Source organism: Panthera tigris, chromosome F3 (genome assembly GCF_018350195.1).
Source record: "Panthera tigris isolate Pti1 chromosome F3, P.tigris_Pti1_mat1.1, whole genome shotgun sequence".
NCBI classification, from domain to species: Eukaryota; Metazoa; Chordata; class Mammalia; order Carnivora; family Felidae; genus Panthera; species Panthera tigris.
The window spans coordinates 15,904,236-15,917,564 of record NC_056678.1 but is presented as its reverse complement, the minus strand read 5'-3'; the positions used below and the strand labels follow the sequence as shown (position 1 = coordinate 15,917,564).

The window sequence follows — 13,329 nt, the reverse complement described above, 5'->3', positions numbered from 1 at the left end:
GCTACAATCTCTTGACATTTCTAGTCTCTCTGCTTGCGTTGAAGCACACAGCTTGCGTTGAAGCAGGGTTTTATACAAAGCTTCTTGGGTCTGCTCTCCTCATAAGGGGCTGTGGGGCAGGCTGTGAGTGTGTGCCAAAGTATCTGGGAGAGAGCCCTGGCATATAGTAGGTTCTTGATAAACGGATGTTACTATAAAAGAGATGAAGTGAAATCACTTTGTACTCATAGCCACATTGTAAGATGCCAAATGGATTTATGAGGATCATACTTTCCAAATCAAAATTAGAAGAACATGGCCTAATGAATGACATTGTGAATTTGGAGACAATAGGTCAGAATATTTCGGCACTGTCTCAGATAACCCAGGACCCATTGTTGCCTTTACATATAGAGATAGATTTTTATTTCTGTGCTTTTATTTACTTATTTTTTAATGTTTATTTTTGAGAGATAGACAGAGCGTGAGCGGGGGAGGGGCAGAGAGAGAGGGAGACACAGAATCCGAAGCAGGCTCTAGGCTCTGAGCTGTCAACACAGAGCCCGATGCGGGGCTCAAACCCATGAACCGCAAGATCACGACCTGAGCCAAAGTCGGACACTCAGCCAACTGAGCCACCCAGGTGCCCCTATTTCTGTGCTTTTAAAGATTAGGGGTGTAGGAGCTGCTATCTCATATTATGCTTTAGATTCATATGGAATATTACAAAGTTTTCTTGATTCAGTCCTGTAAAAGGGAATGCCTGTTCCCACATGGTTACTGCAACTGATTATTGAATGCTAATTATGTCAGGAACTGTGTTATCAGCTTTATGTGCATTATCTCATTTAATCCTTGTAATTACTCCAAGAGGCAGATACTATTACTGTCTTCACTTTATAGATAATGAAGCTGAGGTTTAGAAAGTTTAATGCGCCTCAAGGCATGTGGGTGGTAAGTGCTGAGCTAGATCTCGAGCCCAGGTGCACCTGACACTGAAATCTGTTCGTGATCACGCTATCCTTCATTTTAGCGGCCAGCTCATGGCCGTTCAAAAAAAAGTTTGAGCAGCAACCTTGGGTGGCTCAGGGGATTAAGAGTCTGACTCTTAATTTCAGCTCAGGTCATGATCTCACCGTTCGGGAGTTCCAGCCCTGCGTCAGATTCCACGCTGACAGCGCAGAGCCAGCTTGGGATTCTCTGTCTACCACCCTCTCTGCCCTTCCCCAACTCATGCATGCGTGCGCTCTCTCTCTCTCTCTCAAAAAAATATACATAAACTTAAAAAAAAAGTTTGAGTACCTTCCAGATGTCAGGCATTAAAAAAAATTTTTTTATATTTATTTTTGAGAGAGAGAGAGAGGGAGAGAGAGTGGGGTAGGGGCAGAGAGAGAGAGGGAGACACAGAATCCAAAGCAGGCTCCAGGCTCTGAGCTGTCAGCACAGAGCCCGATACGGGGCTCAAACTCACGGACTGTGAGGTTATGACTTGAGCCGAAATCCGATGCTTAACTGACTGAACCACTCAGGCGCCCCGGATGTCAGGCACTTTGCTTAATGTCAGGATGACAAAGATGAAAGAGACGCTGTTTTCGCCATGTCTTCCAGTCCAGGTCATGACTTCCTGTGTTCATTAAAGAGGAAAAGCTATGCCATTTGATCTCAGAAATCCCCACCAGCTGAAGCCAGGGGTCTCTTTCATGAAGCCATTTATGCGTTCACCCAACAAAAGTTATATGATGTGAAGGATCAAATAAGTAAGGACCAAAATCCCACACTATAGTAGGTTCCATAATGGAGATATGTAGGACATGCCATGGGAATAAAGAGGAGAGAGTGATTCTCTCCTAGCTGGTGGGGGACGCCAGTTTTCAATGTTCTCATCCATAAAATGCAGATGAAAATAGCTCTAGTCCTACCGGCCTCGCGTGTTCTGTATGAAGCAGGAATAAAAGGATATTGTGTAAGCACTTTGGAATTTACAAACTATTACACACATATTAGTTATTATCATGGTTATGGCATTGTATGCTTACTGACGGTTATATTTGCTTCAGGACTCATAGAGCACGAGGGTCGTGATGTTGTCATTGCTTTGAAGACTAGGCAGGCAATCCGGAACGTGATTGCTAAAGCTCTGAAAAACCTCACCTTCCTTTGGTCAAGAGGCATTATTGATAAACATGAGGGCATCGAGATGAATAAGGTAATAAAGCAATTATCCACGTTGCTTGATTCCATGAGCCCAACACCCGAGGCTGCATTGTTACTTGAGCAGAATGTAAGGAGTGAGGGAGATTAAATCGGGTGTTAGCTGTAATTTGCCTGGAGCCTTTGTTAATGCCAGTGGCAGTTAGTGCCAGTGCGACCTGGTATACACCATGTCAAAACTATTTGGTTGCAAGTAACAGAAACCAACTTGAGCTAGACCTTGCCAAGAAATGGGGCTGGGGGGTTTATTATAAAGACATAAGAGTGCCTAACCAAACCCATGGTAGCCAGACCATATGGCCATGCCTGAGGAAGGGACCTGACTATGGACCTGGAAAGCTTTCTGGGTTCTCCATTTCCTGTGAGGGTTGCCCTCTGTGGCCTCTTCTTTTGGCTCCCTCTACAAACTCATTAGATTTTTCTGCTTGTCTATCCACTGGTGGAATGTGTACTGCCCAGGCCAGGCAGCTGTGACAAGGGAGGTGGGAGTCACATAACGTTAACATGGTAGGGAAAGGATCAGCTTGCGTGTGTGCGTGTGTGTGTGTGTGGGTGTGTGTGTGCTTGTGTGTGTTGGTGGGAGTCTGGGCGTGCAGTTCTGAGAGAGGAGGACCCAGGAAGACACCATAATTGGTTAGCTGATAAATGGACTTTTGAAAAATGATAAATGTATTTGCAAAAAAAAATAGGAACATATGACAGAAAAACATATTTAATATTTAATGCTATCACTCTATCACATCCACCATCTAGACTGTGCATTTGTGCAAATATTGTTCTTCCTATCCTCTGCAAGAACCTGTCAGTTTCCTAACAGAAAGCAGAAATATGGAAGTTCTAGTCCTACCTTCTGTCTGTGTTGACCACTGATTAAGCTGCTTCTGGGTATCATATGCTTTTCCTTGTCACTGGCAGCTCCCAGCCAAGGGTCACATGCACTGTGCTTCTGGTCATTCCCTGGACATAGTCCCCTCTCCATGATTCCCAAAGAGAAATGGGTGTGGGACAGGCCAGCTTTCCCTTCTGAGGCTCTATCTCTTTAGGCTAATATTATGGCAAAGGACAAAATGGGTTATATGATTTCTTCTTAGTGTCTGACAGAGGGAAGAAAAGGGCTACTTTACAGTATCCTTCAAGTTGTATATACCTCTACACACGCTGTGGTTTGTATTCTATTCTTTTCATTTATCAGTTGAAGATTATATAGGATTCAATTGAATTCTTGTTATTCATTAATTAAAATAAATAAATAATAGCCCTTATAAGGAGAGAGGCTATTTTTTTCTATAGGTTTGTTTAGAAAGGTAATGGGTAAATCAATCATTCAACAGTTACTTATTGAATGCATATTAATTGCCTAATTGTCAGCCAAAGAGATATAATTATCTTCTAAGTCATAAGGAGCTAGTCATAAGGAATTACCTAGCTAATTCAATTTAATTGAGTAAATACATGTAGAATACCTACTATGTGTTATGGACTCTTGGGGAGATTGGATACTTAATACAACGATGACCCCAAAGTCCACTGGCTCTTTCTCGTTCTTTGATTTAATCCTTTATTCATTCAGTCAGTCAAGTGATTATCTCTTACCTGGTGTGGGAAGCCAGAGAAGGTTTCTGAGAGCCCATAAAACTGAAACTATATCCTTCAAAATTAGAAGAATTTAGGGAAGCAAATAATACATACAAGAAAGATTTGAGGAAATGTGGCATTAAATTGTACAGTAGTCAACTGTGAAGTTTATTTTATTTTTTCATTTTAGAGAGAGAGAGTGTGTGAGTGGAGAAGCAGGGCAGAGGGAGAGAGAGAAAACCTCAAGCAGGCTCTACACTCAGTGTGGAGCCTGACATGGGGTTCAATACCATGTAGGATCGCTTGAGCCAAAATCAAGAGTTGGATGCTCACCCGCCTGAACCATCCAGGTGCCCCAAACTGAGAAGTTTAGATGATCTGAAATTAACACAGTGGACTACAGTGTTAACTGAATTATAAAGATAATAAATTCAATATGAGTTAATATATCAATCCATAGGGGCGCCTGGGTGGCTCAGTCGGTTGAGCGTCCGACTTCCGCTCAGGTCATGATCTCATGGTCTGAGTTCGAGCCCCGCGTCAGGCTCTGTGCTGACAGCTCAGAGCCTGGAGCCTACTTCGGATTCTGTGTCTCCCTCTCTCTCTTCCCCTCTCCCGCTCATGCTCTGTCTCTCTCTCAAAAATTTGGGGCATCTGGGTGGCTCAGTCGGTTGAGCGTCCGACTTCGGCTCAGGTCACGATCTCGCGGTCCATGAGTTCAAGCCCCGTGTCAGGCTCTGGGCTGATGGCTCAGAGCCTGTAGCCTGCTTCCCATTCTGTGTCTCCTTCTCTCTCTGCCCCGCCCCATTCGTGCTCTGTCTCTCTCTGTCTCAAAAATAAATAAATGTTAAAAAAAAATTAAAAAAAAATAAACATTAAAAATATATATCAATTCATAGATTCAATGAGTTAAGGGAAGAATAGGGACAAAAAAGGTTAGAGGATAATTTAAATAGGGTGAGAGAAAGTATGAGTCAAAATTAAAATAAATTTACATGACAATAGTGTTTAAAGATTTCCTTAATTTTTACATAAATCTCTTTTCTGCTATAGGATCTGATCACCATTATTTTGACTGTTTTCAGGTACTTCTTAGGAAAATAAAGGCACTGAATGACTTTCCAATGGCAATCCCACCACCAACCCCTGACAAATATCTTCATAATATTGTTTGGCTGGAAAATAAAGATGTTCTCATTGAGTTCTTCAAGGTAAAGATTCTGTCTTCTATCCTGGTTCACTTTTGATGATAATTACTTTCCACTCCCTAAGGCAAGATTAACAAAAAGTATATCCAAGTCAAGAATCCTGTGATGGCCAATGAAGCGTAAGCCAAAATGGAGGCCCAGCAAAACCCAGTTTTCCAGTTTTCTACTTTTTTTTAGAGCAAGGGTTTCAAGTTTAAGTTACTATACAGGCAAGGTAGATAATATAAAAGTAAAAGAAGCTGTATAGTATTATAGGGAACAGCAAGAACTGTGGTATATTCCAGAGTTCATGCTCTGTCTAAAGTCAACTGTTATGGAAATTTAGACTCTTACAAGAAATATTTATTGAATCTTCTCCCTGTGCCAGAGGCGGTTCTAGGTTTGGGGATATGCCAGTGAATAAAGCAAATGAAGTCCCTGCCTTCTTGGACTTTATACTATACGCCTAGAGCTAAACAATAAACACATAAACACACAAATACGTAGTCTATTAGATCTATCAATGCTATGGAGAAAAAGTGAGAAAAGGGAATATAGTTGGGGAGCTATTTTATATGAGGTGGTCAGGGAAAGCTGCTCTAACAAGGTGACATTTGAAGTGGGATCTGCATGCCGTGCAGATATCTGGGAGGAGAGCATTCCAGGCAAGTGCAGTGCCCTGGTGCGGAGGGTGCTCAGTGTGTTCAAGGAACATCCCCAGAGCCCCTGTGGCAGAAGCAGTGATGGCAGGACCAGATGAAGTTGGAGAAGTAATGGAGCCTGAGTTTGTACAACTCTGCAGGCCATTGTAAGGGGTTTGGCTTTTACTCTGAATTCAATGAAAACTTAAGAGAAGGTTTTGAACAGAGATGTGGTATGATCTCACGTACATTTCAAAATGACCACCTTGGGGATGTCTGGGTGGCTCAGTCAGTTAAGTGTCTGACTCTTGATTTTGGCTCAGGTCATGACCTCATGCACTGACTGTGTGGAGCCTGCTTGGGATTCTCTCTCTCTCCCTCTCTCTGACCCTCCCTGGTTTGCATGTGTGTGTACACATGTGTGTATTCTTTCTCTCTCTCAAAACAAATAAATAAACTTAAAAAAAAAGACCACCTTATCGCTATGTTGAGAATAGGTTGGTAAGGGGTCAAGGGAAAGCCAGAAGCAAGAGTGATGGTGGTTTGGATTAGTGAAAGTGACGAGTGGTCAGACTCTTGATGTGTTTTGGAAGGTAGAGCTGATAGGTGCTGATGGAAGGAGTGTTAGAGAGGATGACTTCTGGGATTTTAGTCTGAAAATAGGAATGGAGTTCCTGTTGACTTAAGTGCAGAAGAGAAGATTTATATGGAGGGCACAGGAGTTTGATTCTGAATGAGTTAAATTTGAGAAAGTGTTGAGACATCCAAATGGAGATGTTGCGTAGGTGGTAAGATACATGACTGGAATTCAGGTGGCAGGCCAAACGGGAGATAGGTATTTTGGAGTTTTCAGCATAGAGATAGTATTTAATATATGGAGACTTGGTGAGATAAGTTAAGGAATTATTATGGACATCCAAGGATTGAGTTCTGGGCTATCCAACATTTAGAGTGGAAATGAGGAGGAATTAGCAAAACAGATAGGAAAGAGATGAGATTTGTGGTTGCCAGAGGCAGAGGATAGGGGCAGGGAAAATTGAAGGAAGTTAGTCAAAAGGTACAAACTTCTAAGTTATAAACAAGTACTAGGAATGTGCTATACAACATGATGACCATAGTTATTAGCATTGCTGCATGGTATATTTGAAAGTTGCTAAGAGATTAAATCCTAGAAGTTCTCATCACAAGGAAAAAATTGTTTTTGTAACTAGATGAGGTAATGGATGTTAACTAAACTTGTGGTAATCGTTTCATAATATATGTATGTCAAGTCATTATGTGGTATTTCTTAAACCTGAACAGGGCTATATGTCAATTACATCTGAATAAAACTGGGGGCGGGGGGGGGGGGAAGAATTGAGGAGTAATCCATCATGTGGGAGGAAAACTAAAAGAGAGTGGTGTTCCAGAAGCCAAGTGAAAAAAGTATTTCATAAAGGGGAAAGTAAGCAACCATGTCAAATGAGGCTGAGATCAAATAAGAAGATTAGAAATTGACTATTAGATTTAATAATGTGGAGGTCAGATTTTTTAGATCTGAATTTTTATGCGAAATTTCCAAATTTTAAAAATTTTGCACACATTAAAAATTTAAAAATATCCCACAGGCCAAACAAAAAACATCCTTGGATTGGATGTGACCCATAGACCACCAGTTTGTGGTTCTAGTTTTAAATGGCTATAGTATAAATTATAAGATTTATAACTTTTTCATCAACCTGTTAAAACCTCTGTTAGATTTTTATTTTTATTTTTTTTATTTAAAAAAAAATTTTTTTTTAATGTTTATTTATTTTTGAGACAGAGAGAGACAAAGCATGAACGGGGGAGGGTCAGAGAGAGGGAGACACAGAATCTGAAACAGGCTCCAGGCTCTGAGCTGTCAGCACAGAGGCCGACGCGGGGCTCGAACTCACGGACCGTGAGATCATGACCTGAGTCGAAGTCGGCCGCTTAACTAACTGAGCCACCCAGGCGCCCCTCTGTTAGATTTTTAGAATCAGGAAGACTCTGTGAGAAAGAATGGCATTTGTTTTACCATAAATTTGGTTGTACCATATTTTGTGATCTAGGCACGTAGATATGTAAGGCATCTATTTGTCCACAATGAGGACATTTTCCTTGTTTTCTAGAAAGATAGCAATCATAATGAAGTTCTACTGAGCTTTGAATATCTGATTCCTTTTTTGCTATACCAATGTTTTCTTCCTATCAGAAATTTTTGAATTTTTCTTCTGAATTGATTTCAAATGTACTGAATTAAGACTCCTTTGGTTGAAAGTAACAAGAGCTAGGGGGTAGCTGGATGAGCCTGGATGGCTCATTCGGTTGGGCGCCCAGCTTTGGCTCAGGTCATGATCTTTTGGCTTACGACTTCTAGTCCTGTGTTGGGCTCTGTGCTGACAGCTCAGAGCCTGGAGCCTGCTTTGGGCTCTGTGTCTCTCTCTCTCTCTGCCCCTCCCTCGCTCATGCTCTCTGCCTCTCAAAAATTAAAAAAAAAATTTTTTTAATTAAAAAAAAGTAACAATAGCTTACTTGAATTAGTTTAAGCAAAGGGGAAGTTGACTGAAAAGACAAGGTGGTGGTATAGAGAAGCTACTAAGAAATAGTTAGCTAACTAAGCATGGGCAGGGTGGGATTCAGGCCAGTTTAGGAATATCAGTGGTGGGAATTTGTGGACCCTTCTTCCAGCACTTGGATATCATGGCTCAGTTCTCAATTCCCAGGCTCGTCTCTCAGTTCCAATTCTTGAGAAAGAAGTCCAACTGGCTTAGCTTGGATCTGATGTCCTGCTTTGGGGAGCACAAGTGTGGCTGCAATAAGGAGGAAGAAACCTGACGTGATGGCCAAGGGCTGTAGTGGGTAGTTTGAAGAATAGATTGCAAATAAATGTGCGTGGGAGGTGGGTGATGGACTTGGACTGGGAAGCAGGTGTCTCTAAAGTGTTTCTTATAATTTGCATTCTCCTTAGTTTTGTTAAAATCCAATTTAAGATACAGTTAGAATTTTGTTCTTTGTAGGTAATAATGTTCACAAGTGTAATTAACTGACCACCCAGCAGTGAATGGGGAGGAATGCCAAAACCAATGAGAAGAAGCTAACTCTATAGATTAATGATTCATAGACACCTGAGGTGAATCTGTCACCACAACATAACCTCCTTCCCATCCTTGACTTACCATGCCTCTGCAAGGCTGTTGGACCCTCTCTATCCCCTTACAGACTTCTGTTACTCTATGTGCACCCTTTCCTTAATATGTTGGGTCTTGATAGCCATTTCAATCCAATTTTACCAGGGTAAAAATTGTGATGAATTGGGAGTACACAGCCCAGGGATTGTGTGGCTAACTAGCTAAAATCCACAGGGTAAACAAAATAACACCCCTTATGGTAGACTGTGATTTCAAGTGTGGTTTCCATCACAGCTACAATGGTTAATTTTAACTACTCCTCCCTTCTTTCATTCTCCAGCCAGTGTGGTTAATTAGAAACCTAATAGTCTATAAAGAGAAGCCAGAAGTCAATGGTAGAAAATAAGGGTCTGAATAATACATAAGCTGGCTAATTGGTTTTATGTGACCTTTTTAAAAAAATCGTGAAGTTATCCATGAAGTGCATGAAGTAAAAAGTGAAAACTCATCACTCCTTACCCCACATTTAGAGATAACCACTATGAATGATTTCGAGATATGTTTCCCATATATCTTTATAAAATGCAGATCTGTCACCCTAATTCCCCAGTTACAAACCCTTCCATGGCTCCTTTCTGGTTTTGGGGAAAAGCCCAAACTCTTTAATGTGCCTACAAGACTCTTCAAGACCTGGCTTTGGCTCACTTCTCCAGTCCTTTCTCTACTGGGGCTGTGTTATGACTTTTCATGGGCCCTGGCACTTTTGCCTTAGTCGGCCTCTTCCCCCATATAAAACAAAAATTATACTTTACGACAGTGTTAGTATAAAGATAAATATATTAGTATTAAATGTTCTAGTATTAAAGCATTTTCTTCCACCTAAAAGTTTTTTTATTCCCTTCTGATTTTAAAATAAATGAAAATACTGTTATGAGTCCCTAATGTGTTGGGAACCCTAGGCACTATGCCTAGTGAAGCCTGTCTCCACCCCACCCTGCTGTGGCCACAGAATACCAAATCTACAGTTACCCCAACTGTAGATACTCTATTTGCTTCTGGGTCTTTGCATATGCCGAATCCTCTGCCCTGAATGGGGTTCAACTCATTGTATCCTGGCTATCTGTTACCCTTCCTTCAGGCCTCAGCTTGGCTGTTCTTTCCCCTTTAAAGTCTTCCCTGGACACCCAATACTGGGTCCTGTGGCCTTTCTGGACTTTTCCAGAGCATCCTGTTTCTGTCTCCTTTATCAGAAGTATCACACTTTATTGTAAACATCTACTCAACTGAGCACTTGTTGGATGTTTCCATCAGTCACTGTGCCCGGTACAAATCACAAAGTCTACAATTTGCTTGCTTGTTCCTTTCTTTTAAAATAAAATTGATGAGGCATGTCAGCATATTATAATTCATTAACAAACCAAAGCATACAATTTGTGGAGTCTTTTTTTTCTACTTGAAACCCATTTCAGCTTTAACATCTTATTTCTATTTAGAAAAGTAGGCTATGAAATTTTGTGTTGACTCCTTTTTTATTTTTCTTTCAGGAAAGAGCCAAACTTGCCTACTTCGACTATGGAGATGTCATTTGTAAAGAAGGTGAAATGCCACAAGGAATCTACTTAATTATTTCAGGAATGGCAATTGTAAGGGACTATTCATTGTTTACTAAAAATGTACTTTGAAATATATATGATTTTAACATAAGGAGAAATTTAGGAACCAGGAAAGTTTCATATTTTTAACATAATTTCTAAACGAAACCATTTCTGCTCAGAGTGAACACTACAGCTGAGAGATAATGATAATACCCAACATCTGAAAGGTGCTCCTCATTTAACAAAATGTTTTTATAGTCTTTGCTTATTCCTTGTGGCAATTCTGGGAGGAAGCAGTCTTTTCCATGATGTTCTGATAAACAACTTGGAGTGGTTGAGTTATCTCAAGGAAATGAAAGTCAAGAATGATGGGATGGACCACAATGTCAGATCCTTACTGAGGTCAAATAGGATGAGGTTTGAAAATATGACTTTTACCCGACCAGTAGGAGGCATTTGGTGACCAGAGAGAGAAAGAGGTCAGTAGAGTGAGGGGGACAAGAGTTCTTTAGAATCTGAATGCTGGTAGCTGAATACATGGGTGAGCCCCAGCTTATGGCCCAAATCATTCCTAGATCCCAAATGATGGTGACAAGTGACAAACCCTTAGTATAATACACATACTATATCTGGCTCTCTATTTTTGGAAGGGGTATTTCAGACCTTAAAAATATCAAAACTGATCATGGAAATAAACTGTTATGGTAAGTATATTATAATACTAACTAACACATATAGCCCTTATTAAATGTCTGGCACTTTTCATTCATTCATTCATTCATTCATTCATTCAACAAATATTTACCTCATTACCACCACACAGTGGCACTATTCATTCTAGGCACAGAATTGACAAAACAGACAAAAATCCATGCCTTCTTAGAGTTTACTTTCTAGTAGAGGCATAGAAGGGGATGGGATAATGAACAAAATAAGCCGTTAGATATACAGTATGTTAGAGGTGATTGAGAGAGGAAGAAGTTAGTTGTAATTTTTTAAAGGGTGGTCAAAATGGCAATATACTATGCAATTAATCCTTATAATAACCTTTTTTTTCCATAGAAAAAAGCTGATGTACAGAGAATTAATTCGCTTGCCCCTGCAATGGCACGTAGTAACAGGTCGAGAAAGGCTTTGAACCCATAGAGTTGGCCTCAGTCCTTAGCCATTATTCTATTCTGCTTCCAGTAGATGTGTCATGTTCCTATTAGAATCATAGCAAAAGTACACTGCTACCTGTATTTATTAAGTATGTCGAATCAAACACTTAAAAGCTGCAACGTACATTTTCCTTTGAGGAATTTTCCTGCAATGACTGGGCTAGTTAGGTCTTCTTAAAGTATAAGTCCAACAATATTTGGGCTGGGGATGTTATTAGTGTTTAATCTATGCCATAGCAACTCAGGACAAATTTAGCAGTTTAGATTATCTCATAGTTCAGAAGTCCTATGGGCTTAGTTGATTTCTCTGCTTGAATCTCACAAGGCCAATATCAAAGGGTCAGTAGGGCAGTGTTCCCTTCTGGAAACTCTGAGGGCAGAATCAATTTCCAGATTCATTGAGGTTGTTGGTAGAATCCAGTTCCTTATGGCTAGAGGACAGACGTCCCTGCTTCTTTGCAGACTATCAGGCGGGATCCACCTCCAGCCCCCACACCTCCCTTCCATCTTTGCATGCAGCCCCCCCCCCACCCCCACCATCTTAGAGCTGAGGTACAGCCAATCCCTCTCTTGATGCTGCATCTCTCTGATTGACTCTACTTCCTTTTCTACTTTTGAGGGCTTGTGTGATTACATTGACCCAGCAGCATAATCCAGAATTTTCTCTTTAGAGTCTGCTGATTAGTAACCTTTGTTCCTTCTGCCAAGTCCCTTCCCAAGCGCTACCTAGATCAATGTTTGCTTGAATAACAAAGAGACAGGAATCTTGGAAGGACGTCTTTAAATTCTGCCTATAGATGTTATCTTCTTTTCTTGGTTGGTAAAAAGCCGAGATAGGGTTCACTGCTCAAAGAGCCTTTGAATTGCATTCAAAATTAAATTAGAAAAATGTCAAAGTCCTTTGGAAGCATGAATGCCTCTAAAAGTTTGAATGGTGATTACTGGCGGAGGGGGCATTTTCCTAGCAACTTCTTCAGTGACCCTCCATTCCCTGTTTCCTGTGTCCTGAACAATAGCCTTCCTCTTTGTTTTTTTTTTTTTTTTTTTCTGCAGCCAGAGATTTTATTTTATTTTATTTTTTTAATTTTTTAATATATGAAATTTACTGTCAAATTGGTTTCCATACAACACCCAGTGCTCATCCCAAAAGGTGCCCTCCTCAATACCCATCACCCACCCTGCCCTCCCTCCCACCCTGCCCTCCCTCCCACCCCCCATCAACCCTCAGTTTGTTCTCAGTTTTTAACAGTCTCTTATGCTTTGGCTCTCTCCCACTCTAACCTCTTTTTTTTTTTTTTTTCTTTCCTTCCCCTCCCCCATGGGTTTCTGTTATGTTTCTCAGGATCCACATAAGAGTGAAACCATATGGTATCTGTCTTTCTCTGTATGGCTTATTTCACTTAGCATCACACTCTCCAGTTCCATCCATGTTGCTACAAAAGGCCATATTTCATTTTTTCTCATTGCCATGTAGTATTCCATTGTGTATATAAACCACAATTTCTTTATCCATTCATCAGTTGATGGACATTTAGGCTCTTTCCATAATTTGGCTATTGTTGAGAGTGCCGCTATAAACATTGGGGAATAGCCTTCCTCTTTGATGTGCACAGCTCAACTTTCTGGAAAATTCTGTAATCCTTCTGGTCGGTTCCTGCAGCTTCCTCCTGAAATCTGATAGCTTTTTTATTTCCCCCACCCATGCCTATCAGTTCTTTTCTTAAAGTGACTCAGTCACCCTGTCTGTATTCTCCCTAAAAACTTGTTCTGTTGATGTCCCATGGAAATTACTAACCATTTTAAAGGGCGACTAGGTTGTGCTGAAATCATGGCTTGATTTGGAGGCATGT

The 13,329-nt window shown here is 40.7% G+C and overlaps 1 protein-coding gene across 5 annotated transcripts in view; it reads left to right on the top strand.

The window, feature by feature from the left end:
* Positions 1 to 13,329, top strand: part of SLC9C2 (solute carrier family 9 member C2 (putative)) — an 87,642-nt gene that overhangs the window by 59,469 nt on the left and 14,844 nt on the right. For all 5 annotated transcript variants that reach the window (XM_042976313.1, XM_042976312.1, XM_042976310.1 and 2 more), the window contains 3 exons: positions 2,037 to 2,185; positions 4,851 to 4,976; positions 10,269 to 10,367. In XM_042976313.1, coding sequence (XP_042832247.1) covers positions 2,037 to 2,185; positions 4,851 to 4,976; positions 10,269 to 10,367 — 374 coding nt within the window. The remainder of the gene's footprint in view (positions 1 to 2,036; positions 2,186 to 4,850; positions 4,977 to 10,268; positions 10,368 to 13,329) is intronic.